The sequence below is a fragment of the Grus americana genome, chromosome 18 (assembly GCF_028858705.1).
Source record: "Grus americana isolate bGruAme1 chromosome 18, bGruAme1.mat, whole genome shotgun sequence".
NCBI lineage: Eukaryota > Metazoa > Chordata > Aves > Gruiformes > Gruidae > Grus > Grus americana.
This window is the reverse complement of record NC_072869.1, coordinates 5,016,992-5,028,092: the sequence shown is the minus strand read 5'-3', so window position 1 is coordinate 5,028,092 and position 11,101 is coordinate 5,016,992. Positions and strand designations below refer to the sequence as shown.

The 11,101-nt window shown below is 47.2% G+C and overlaps 1 protein-coding gene across 2 annotated transcripts; it reads right to left on the bottom strand.

Moving 5' to 3' along the window:
- Positions 1 to 213: 213 nt before the first annotated feature.
- Positions 214 to 10,454, bottom strand: TRIM25 (tripartite motif containing 25). 2 transcript variants are annotated; one of them, XM_054846659.1, is made up of 8 exons: positions 9,814 to 10,454; positions 8,588 to 8,683; positions 7,462 to 7,695; positions 6,833 to 6,989; positions 6,130 to 6,213; positions 4,954 to 4,980; positions 4,509 to 4,604; positions 214 to 3,789 (listed from the first exon to the last, which is right to left on the bottom strand). In XM_054846659.1, the coding sequence occupies exons 1-8, from the start codon at positions 10,420 to 10,422 to the stop codon at positions 3,257 to 3,259; spliced, it is 1,836 nt and encodes a 611-aa protein (XP_054702634.1). In that variant the 5' UTR covers positions 10,423 to 10,454; the 3' UTR covers positions 214 to 3,256. The 2 variants fall into 2 exon arrangements, with proteins under 2 accessions (XP_054702634.1, XP_054702635.1); XM_054846660.1 differs by having other exon boundaries at positions 6,854 to 6,989.
- Between the last annotated feature and the right edge of the window lie 647 nt (positions 10,455 to 11,101).

Below are 11,101 nucleotides of genomic sequence, written 5' to 3'. Positions count from 1 at the left end.
TGGAGCTCAGGTGAAGGGGATAATTTAGGATGGTATTTGACAGTCCAGAGGTTACCACAGCCTGTGCAGCTCTCCTCCTTTTCTCTTTTGCCCAGCTCTCGTATAACTCAGTGAGTTATACGTAAAAGACCTGTTGTTTGCACGCTATGGCGTCTTTGTTTCTGCCTGCCTTACTGCTTGCTTCAACTTTGAGCACAGAACAAATATTTAGAGTTAGGGTTTACCAAGAATATTTATTGAGTTCAAAATATCACAATTCATTCACTTTACAGCTGAAAAGATCAGCAACAGACAACCTCTAAACCAGTTACAGGCACAGTCAAAAAACAGATGGCATAAAAATCTATGTCTACTGCCCTGACAGGCGTGTCTAGCTGATACATCCGTACGTGATAACATATAGTATAAATACAGAAGTACATGGCTGATTATCAGTACAATCAACAGGTTTATAGTTATGTAAGCATTTATTTTTCTAACTGTAGTCTTTTACTGATATGTTTAATTGAAGAAAAGATTTAAACAGATTAGTGGGCAAGTTTGCTTATTTACTGTCAGTTGTATGTTAATATGCAAATCATTCCACATCCTCATGACTTTCTCAACAGCAGAATTAGTTCTTTTTTTAGACTGGGTAAGTTGGGTTCTTTATAGTATTAAAAGGAGAATTATAATTAAAACATATGCTTGTATCTACGTTTTGTTTAAAATCAGTACAGCTTTGATAGTTACTGGCCAAGTAAAAACACCTCAGTTGTGTTGAAGAGGCTTTTGAACCATTATGTATGCTGTAACTAATTTTTTTTCTAATGTTCTATCACACCAATGTTTTGATATATCCAAGACAGTTGAAGCTAACCAAAGCAACAGTTTTCAGAAATGCAGCAATTCATTTACATATTTCTCATTTCATTCCAAGTTAACAGAACCTCATTCTATCATTTCTAGTCATTCATAGCACAAAAAGGGAACAAATAAAAGAGCGAATCAGGAATACGGCGGCAGGCTTGGTTCACTGCCGGGGTAATCCAGAACACCTTATGTGTTATGTACTGTTGGTCATACACCGGTGTCACTTTTAAAGAATCCCACCTTGTCCAACGTGGCGGAATAAAAGCTCCTCTTTACTTTGCTTGAGTATCGCTCCAGACTATGGCTAAGGAAGCCCATAGACTTAGAGGTTAGTATCGACACCCCTTTCAAGTGAAGAACCAAGCATTACAAATCCATGGACTTTCTGCACTGCACAAACCGCAGGAGCACTTCCCCCCCACGAACAAGGGGACAGAGGACTCGCTCCTTCAGCGCTCGACTGAGCGGAGCTGCAGCCCTGTGTGACAGCCAAGCAGCTGAAGGGACGGGATTTCTGAGGAAACTGCTCTTGTCCCTCACTGCTGAAAAACTGGAAGTGCGGGGGGAGGGAGGGGAAGAGTTTTGCATTCATTGTTGGCTCCTACCAGGACACATCCTCCTTCTGCACCTTTTGAAGTGTTTTGCTTAGTTTGGTAGTTGTAGTGCTGACTCTGCTTTGGAAAGCTGAGGCCCTTGAGATACTACAACTATTCCAAAGACAGCCGTGGCACTTTTAGCTCCACCACTGAGTCCGTATCCTATTCTGGCCAAAGAAATGGAAGCGTCTTATCAGACTTATGCTATCCTTGACAAAGTACTGAGAGTTTACAAACCAAGTAAAAATAGAGACACCAAGCCTGAATTCCTGCAAGTCTCTCTCTAAAGCACTTGGCTAATGTGAAATGTAGTTACAGAGGTTCCTTTGAGCCATCTAACAATTCCCTTCTAAACTGCCAGCAGTAGCTTTGTGGTTTATTTCACCACGTCCCATAAGAGGAAGTTTTACAAATCAAAGTCCAGGAAATTTCTCGTGTGGGCTTCCCTGTTCTTCACAGGCTACTCCAAGAAATCAGAGCTGGCATGGTAAGTCCAGAGGCGTCGACAAGGTACAGGCCCAATAACTATGAGATCCAAATACCTTGACGGCCTACTGATTGTTTTAAATTCTAAGTAAGAAATGCAGAAGTACAGATTCCTCTGTACATGGCGAGGACTTCTGAAGACATACCACAACCCAAAGCAAAGAACACCAGGAGAATTAAAAACCCATTCCAGTGGGAATGGAAGTATATTCTCCTTTGTGCTAATTCCCTGTACGTTTCAAAAGACCCACCTGGCTGCAGGCTTCGTGCAGAGAGGAAGCAGTGTGTTCTATGTACTGTGCACACTGTCCTGAGACTCCTCAAATCAGAGTCACAGTAACGTGTAGGAAATCCAGTTTCTAAAGATACACCAGCAGAGAATATCCTGCCTCACAAAGAGGAAAAGCTTTACTACAACAGACCCTGCTTTAAGCGAACAGCACGTTTATGCTCCCTCTGCAAGCCAAAAATGCACTCCCTGAACTTCTCAGCACACGAAAAACCCACCCCATTGGAGAGCATTCAGTGTGAAGATGTGAAGCACGTTCTGGGTCAGAAGATGAGACAGAACGCTTCATCCCATAAGCTACGCTATTACAGGGCACACACTACTGCTCTGCGGGATGTCTTCCTGAAGGCTCTCTGGCATATTCCCAGTCTCTGAGTCAATGTCATTTATTTCCTGGTGATTCTGACACCATTTCTTATGCACCAACTCTAAGTCTCTGCACTTCCATTCTGATGAGATTTGTCATACTGACTTTTATAACTTAGTGCCATAAACTTACTGATTTTAATAGTTCATTCTGTACCATCTCACGGAGTCACACACTGAGAACATGTGCATTGCAAATCCTGACTATGGACAACAGTCTGCCTATAGCAAAGGCAACACTGAGACCTATCTCAAAGCCTGGAACCTGAATTTCTCAAGGAATTCTTCCTATTTCTTTCTCAAAGGCGCTCTGGCTACCTGTGAAACACGTTTAGACCTGAAAATGAATTCTGGGGATCCTTTACAGCAAACCACAGAAGACACAAAATGGTTCGTATCGTAACTTTGCCTTTAGAATGACAATTGAGGCCTTTGCAAAACCTTTCACCACGGTTTTTACTATCAACATTTTACTAAATCACTATCTAAAGGCTTTAGTAATTCAGACCAAAGAATCAGCAGATTTCCCAAACTGCTTAAAAGAGCTAATAATTTTCATCTCAAACAATAATCTTCAAGACTTCTTAGACTTGACATACAAAGAGTTGCTGCAGGACTGATTATCTACATGTAAGTACTTAGGTGAACTACATTAAGATACGAGACCTTACTGTTTCATTTGGCAGAGAGAGAGAACAGTGCCACTGGAAAATAACCAGAAGGCAGGGTACAAGGCTTCAGTAAACTCGGTTTTGAATTTATAGATCAAGTTATGCTTCTCTCCAACAGCCATGAAAAGCACAAACCCTCCCTCGCAGTGGAGCAGCACACCAATCCTGGTAGCCTTCACGTTGGGTAAGCACTTTTCAACATCATTGTGCCAGGATGATATTTTGGCATTAAACCACTCAATACACCAAGAACTGCTGTTCCTCCCCAGGCGGCTCTCTGGCCCATGCCGGTCCATGCTGCCGTAGCAGATGCCAATGCCACAGAAGTTGTTCTGTTGCATTTCCACTTCCCAGTAGTGGATGCCTCTCTTGAAGCACTGGAACCCCAGCACTTGGGAACAATCGGTGAAGCGCTGAGGGTGGTGGTTATAATTCATGGGAGTGTCTGAGACAGACATCCTGGTATATCTTTCAGAGAGAATCACTTTGTTATGAGCTGTGTTGTAATCCAGCGTGATGTTAGCAGCATCTGCAATGACATTAATTGTTTGAAGGTACTGAAGAGCAAGGCACTTTTATTTATACCGTCATGCCTAGGCACTTGTTCCTATGTGTGTTTATCTCCCTGCTCTGCTCTCCTCCACGGGGCAGGCAGTTCTTAGGGCCACAGAAATAGCTGCTAGGTTCAACTGCAGCTTTGTTACACAGCAGGCAAATGGAGGGCAAGTTTCCTTCCTTCCTTCCTTCCTGCATCCCCATGGGATTCTTTCACCACCCAAATATATGCCAGCAGAAAAAGGGGATTGCTGAACTGGCAGCAAAAGGTATACCATATTGTATACCATCTGGTACAGCATCTTAAGCAAGCCATCATGGGCTCACATAAAAGCCTGCATTTCATTTCAAAGAAAAATTGTGTGTTACATCGTATTTCTAGGCTACCCTAATGCAGTCATTTTGGGGGAAAGCAAAGCCATTACTGAGAAAACTTCATTTACCTGCATAAAGATACATGAATACCGAAGATGATAAATTTGATTTGTCTGGCAAGAGAACCACTTAGAAACCTCCTGCCTCCTTTTCCTCCAAAAACTTCCTTCATTTGTAACAACTAGTTGATAACCTATTAAGCTAACTAAACCCTCTCAAAAGTATTTTTGTCAGATAACTACAGAGGGCACGTAACACCGGAGCAGTAAGTGCAGAAAGGTCATCTTTAAGTAGCGTAACATTGGGTGTCTTTCTTACACTGCAAGAGCTCCTCTCTGGATTTCTTCAGAAAGCTGTCAATAAGCTCTTTAGTTGAAGGGGCAGCTGCAGCATTTGGTGTTCCCGTGGCTGGTGCTGTGTTGACATAGGAAAAGAGAGTTAATCCCGTTGGGAAGAAACCCTGCATGCTTAACACACAGTTGGAGTGGACCTCTAGAGGTTATGTGGTTTAGCCTCCTGCTCCAAGCAGGGTTAACTTCAATATTAGCTCAGGTTGTTCACAGTCTTGTTAAGGTTTGAAAATCTCCTGCTGTCCCTGGGCAACCTCTTTCAGTGCTTGATCGCTCTCACAGTGACTAGTAAGAGCCTTCTCAGAGCAAGAGTTGAGCTTTTGCTTAATACACCAACATTAGTGACCATCTACTTATCTTTTTAAGAGCAGTCAATAAAAATTAGAATAAGTATGTTGAAAGTTTGGACTCACCAACTTTAGCAGGTTTCTTTTTCTCCTCTGGAGGGAAAGAAAAAAAAAAAGTGAACTGTGAGTTCTGCTGAGACTGAAAAGCCACTGATAGACTATGCCAGCTGTAACACCATCACCATGGCTCTTCTGAAGCTGCAGCAGGAGATAAAGCTGACAGTCCAGCATGCTGAAGCCATGTACAAATACACCCATACTGGAAAGCTACACATGAGGCACAACGTATTATTTGCTTCCTATTTCACAGGGTGAGAAGCCAGGAAGAAGCTTCATCTGTCCTCCAGGATGCAGTGTGTTAGGGCAAGTGGTAATAAGCCTGTTCCCATGAGGCACATAGAGTATTCCTTTGCTTTTTGCTGCGCTAGAAGATCTGTTCTAACAGGAGTTACAGCAATCCACAACAGACCCCATTGAGTGCTCCACACCCAGGACTTGTGAATGGAAAGGACCACGGGTCAAGACCTCAGTGGAAGTAACAGAAGTAGTTTCTCAACACTTGGGTTTATTTCAAAAAGAGAATGTGGAATATCTTCCAAACAGGCTGGAGTGCTGCATTAATACCTGTATCTGGACAAAACAACACTGAAAGGCCCCGGTAGAACCTGCCACAAAGACTGTCTCCATCACCCCAGCCTTAGAGTGTAAGCGAGACACGGCCAGCAAAACGTTTGTGTTAAGGCTGCTATTAATCACCGCTTACTGGTATCCACGTCCAGCTGCAAAGCGGCTTGAGTCTGGTGAAGGATTTTCTCTTTGTGGGCATGCTCTTGTGAGGGGAGGAAAGAAAAAAACCCAAACCCGAACACGAACAGCTCGTAAGCAGCATTCAAGACATACAAATCCATCAAACAAGCCAACAAATGTTTAGTAGAAATGAAAAAAACCTGCACGAACCAGAGGGTGGGGAGGCTCTGCTTTGCTTTACGGCCTGCACCGACACCACTACAGGTGCGCGCTGAGGCTTAATGCGCCGTCACATCTGGGCGGTTTGCTGCTTTACAGCTCACAAGGCATCCATCACTAAATAGCCCAAAACACCCTCCCTTTCCCATGCCAAAGTGCTCACTACAGACAATCACTGCATCACTGCTAGAGCAAACAGCTCTTGGGTAAATGCTTGAATTCTTATTTAATGGTAAAAAACATAGTTAGGAGAGGATGATGTTCTTTAGTACTTACGTGGTCCCAGAGGCTTTTTTCCAACCAAGGGTCTGTTTGGAGGAGCCCCTGGAGGGGCCTTAGTTTTCCCAGGTGTTAGTTTTGCTGCAATGGCAATATTTTACATTATGGTTTGTATTGCCAGAACAGTAATGCCTTAGCGAGGACATTTTTCAATCTTATCTTTCAGTTATGTGAACAGAACTTAACACTCAGCAGAGATGGAAACTGCATAGAAGCTACCCACGCCCCAGCCCAAAAGATCCTGTTGCTTGACCCGGTAAGTAGGCTTTGTTCTACAGGACTTACGTGATCAGCACCTTTACAGTTGGGTAACCATAGTCCTATCACTCTAAAACGTTTTATGTCTCCCCTCAAATCCACATCCTAACTGCATCCAACCCTGCTACATAATAAAAACATAAATTACTGTAAGGAATAAAGGCTGAGCTGTGCCAGAAGGACATAGTATCATGATACTCATCAGCTTATCCAAGTACAGATAAAAGTGAAGACACGGGCACATTTTTTCTCCTAGTTTAGCCCTGACTGTAGCATTTTTGTGTGGATATGGAGGACCGCAGAAGTTGGAAGACACAGTTTATATTAACCAACTGTATTTGCTGCACTATTTTTTTTAGTGATATTTGGATTGGAGGGGGAAGAGCCCTCATTTGAGCTCAAAACCAAGGCAGAAAACACCAGTTCTCGAGTGATACAATACCTTCCCCTTTTTTCTCCTTACACTGAGTCACTGAAAGTTTCACAATGTCTTTAAGGTTAATGACAGACTGGTAAGTGGAATGTATCAAGTTTTGGTCCATTTCAATTACAGGAACAAAAGCATCTTTTGTTGATGTTCGTTGCAGTGCTGTTGCTCTCTGAAATGACAAACAGAAGATCTCATGCAGACCGCCTTGTGTAGCAGACAGAAAAACACAACCAAGTTACTTTAAATGTAACTTTAACTTCAAAGTCAGACCCAACCCATGGCAAAATTTCAGTAGCAACCCATAGGCATTAATTCTCAACTGGTATCTGAAGCAGTGAGAAAGATCTATTAGACAGGGTCACAGCACGGAGCTGCAGCACCTCATGGAGATGATTTCTCTCACTCACTGGCCCCTCTGCTTGCTGCAGAGGCTGAGATGGGGGGAGTTACCACTTCATTTCAGCAGGCTTTCATTGATATTTGTGTACTTATCAGTACATCCTTTTACAGCAGGTTCTTGCACGCAACTGCATTATCATTTTACTGAAAGCGTCTGGAGAGCAGGACTACCACAGCAGGTTTTTGTGATTCCGCATGCTAGAAACAGGAAGAATTGGATTCACATCTAAAGGTTATATTACCTTCAAAAACAGAACATCGTCGACTTCAGTCAGTGCCATCTCAATCTGATCTCTGAGAGACTGAATTTCATTCTTCTTACTTCCCAGAATACCGTAAATATAATCAAACTTATTGCAAACTCTTTTTTCTTCATCTGCAATTATTTTTAAGGTCTGATTTTCTCTTTCTTCAATTAACGCTTTAATTTCTGAAAACTCACTTCTCAGCAAATCTTTCTTTACGGAAGCTGTCTCCTGGATCAGACAAGAACAGACAGACTGGTTTTAAAAGAACAGCTCGTGGACAAAGTACTGCTTACTACTACTACAAGAAAAACCCAAGCCTTTGAGGAACACGTAGGCTTCAATTACTTGAAACAGGCAATAGAAAAGCTATGTATTTCTATGTAGTTTGGAAAGAAAACTAATTTACTGCCAAGAAATCCGGCCAGTTGTCAGTCTCCAGACTGCTGTTGCGGGGGCTGCCGGGCAGAGGCCGGGCCAGCTGCGCCACTCAGTTACCAACACCGGGACGGGGCTGCGCCACTGCGAGCTCAGACACTGCGCACCCACTTACATGGCTACAGCTGTTTCTGCCTCCGAGATGTGGCACTAATTCCTGATCCTCTGAGAGATGTCCCAGAGGAGTGCAGAAGTGCTACCCCGGCAGCTTTTCAATTTCTTGGTCTCTACCACTTGGTTCAGAAAGGACAGTACAAGGTAGATGTACCCAATCCAGCCATCGGCACAAACGGCAAGCCCAATCATCAGCTAAGAGCAAGGATTTGTTGTAATTTATGGGGAAGGGACATCCCAACTTTCTGCACTCTCAGCTCACTAATCCTTTAGCTTGGGCTGCGCAGATACGTACTTTCTGGTGCCACAGGAAAGGAGGGATTTGAGCCCTGTTACGTGTCGGGTGTGTCAGCGCGCGGGAGTACAAAGACCTTGCACAGTGGTTGGGTTACTCCCATCTCCCACAGAGCTGTCTGTCTCTGCCAAAACGCCTCTTTTCTGTTCCTTCCCAATAACGCCTTCTCCTGTCAATGCAATCTCAATATTGCAGCCATTGTCAGAGGAGTACAGTGTGACAGTGGCCAGCGTATGCCAAACAACCTGACAGCATTTCGAGTAGTTACCCACTTACAGCAGTTTGGCTTTGGTTTGTTTTCACAGCGTTCATCATTCGAGTAGCTTTCTCACTCTGATTATACAGCTCCATCAGTCTCTTCTTCAGCACCAACTGCAAGAGAAAAGATCAGAAAGTATTTCAGAGAAGCCACGTCCGCTCTCATCTGGGTCATGCTTACTGGAGTAAGAATCGTATTTACAGAGAGTTTTAAATAAGCCCTGTAAGCATTAAGTACTATCGATTTAAAACGTACTGCTTCTTAAATCTTACAGGATGTAAAAGTACTCTCCTGCACACGTGTGGCTTGTGGAGACAACACCTCCTCGCAGCTCTGCCTCTCAACAGCAGGACGCATGCTGCTGACTCACTCTTGATAAAGACTGAGTGCTTTCATCAGCACAGCAGTTCCCAGTGCCAAGAATAAACTTTATGTTAGCTCTCAGGTTGGACTTTAGCGCTAGGTTAATGCTACTGTTCACCCCTCTTGTTTTAATTGAGAATTTTATTGCTCAGGTGTGAATCACCTATTCCTTTAGTTCAAGATGCTGCTAAGCTAAATCAGGGAGGACTTCATAGGGTAAGCAGTATACACGCTCGTCAAACAGATGAGAGTTTGGCCACCTAAACTTTTCAAGTGTGCTTTACTCATCTACCCTCTGATTTTCAGCTGCACTGTAAGAGTCAAAGGCCAGGTTTCCTTCCCTTCCAGTCCATGGAGAACCTGCTCCTGGCTTTTACCTATGTGCTAGAGCTCTCCCTAGGCTACTTTTATAACTGTGTTTCATAAGAACATACACGCAGCCATGTCTGTCTACAGTCCCTCGGTCAGCCAGTGGTAAGGCCACGCAGCAAACCCTGTGCAGTGAGCAGCAGAGGAGGCTCCGAGTTGGGAGCGACACCGCTGAGGCAGGAGGCCTCGCCGGTCAGCCCAGCTCAGACAGGAACTGGAATCAACCTTGTGATAGCACCTTCCCAGACCATCGGAGCACCATCTTGCAGAGAGGAGGAAATCACAAGGAACGACTCCAAAGACGTGCTCAAGCGTGCGCTGGAGGGCGGATAACAGTTTGCCAAGGCCCGGCATGAGATTTACAGTCCGTGTCTTGGTCCGGCCTCCCCCTGGCACTCCGAAGCCCACGACCCCAGCCCCCAGGGACCCACCAGGCCCCGGGGGAGCAAAGGGGCACTCCGGGGTGTCCCTCAGAGGGGGCTCCAGCCCCGGGGCAGAGCCAGCCACTCACCTCGGCATTGGCTTTGGCCAGCTCCAGGGGGCTGGTGTTACACAGCTTGTGCCCGAGGAGGCAGAGGGAGCAGATGCAGCTGCCGTGCTGGCTGCAGAAGAACTCGAAGAGCTTGTTGTGCTGCGGACACTTGCGCTGCTGCAGGTCGCGCAGGGGCGGGCAGAGCTGGTGGTCGCGGAACGCGGGGCTGTCCTGGTGCGGCCGCAGGTGCTCGGGGCAGAAGGAGGCGGTGCAGGTCAGGCAGGTCTGCACGGCGGGCACCTGCTGGCAGCTATCGCAGTAGACGGGGGGCTCCTCTGCCCCGCACCCCGCCGCCGCCGCCGCCGCCTCCTCCCCCTCCTCCTCCTCGGCCCCGGCGCAGCCCCGGAGCTGTTCCACCACCCGGCACAGCACCGTGTTCTTCTGCAGCTGCGGGCGGCCCGCGAAGGTGGCCCGGCACTGCGGGCAGCTGAAGTTCCCCGACAGCCCGGCCCAGGAGAGCTCCAGGCAGGAGGCGCAGAAGTTGTGCCCGCAGGGCACCGTCACGGGGCTGCTGAAGAGGCAGAGGCAGATGGAGCAGGTCAGTTCCTCCTCCAGAGCCGCCAGGCCCGGGTCCGAAGGCGCCGCCATCGCCCCAGCTGCCGCTGCCCCGAGACGCCAGAAACGAAAGTGGGGCTGGGGCTTTCCGGGAATCTACGCGCTCTGTCCCCGCCCCGGCGGGAGGGCCAGCAGCCTCTGGGCCGGGCAGGGACGCTCCGGGCGCGGCCGCCTTCCCTTCTCCTCCCCAGCTCCCCGGGTCACCTTCCCCGGGGATGAGCTCGGCCGCCTCCCACGCGTGGGGCCGTGACTCGGGTGGAGGCAGAACGGGCCCCGCGGTGGGTCCCCAGCAGCGTCACCCGTCGCAGCCGCCGCGCCCGGGAGGTCTCGGGTTTGGTTCCTAAACCGAAGTGAAAAGCTTCAGATGCGAACGCCCACCCGGACCGCCAGCCCCGCCGCGGTGGGGAGCGCTGCCCCCCGGCTGCCCTGCTCCCGTCCCAAAACTGGACGAAAAGAAAACTGCAAACACGCCAGTGCAATCAGGCAGCTGCCTGCCTTGTTCACCACTGCCCACAAGCGTGTGCTCGAGGCCAACTGGACGTGTGAACCCCAACTCCCACGGTGGGCGTGCACAGGGCTCAGCTCCACCGGCCCTGGCTGCTTTCCTCTGAGCTACGGGTAACCTGGCTGTTGAAGATCAAGAATTTAAACAGAGCCTGGTGGTCTGCAGCGGGAGAAGCTGTCTGCTCTCAACTGCATTTCTGGTGGCCAA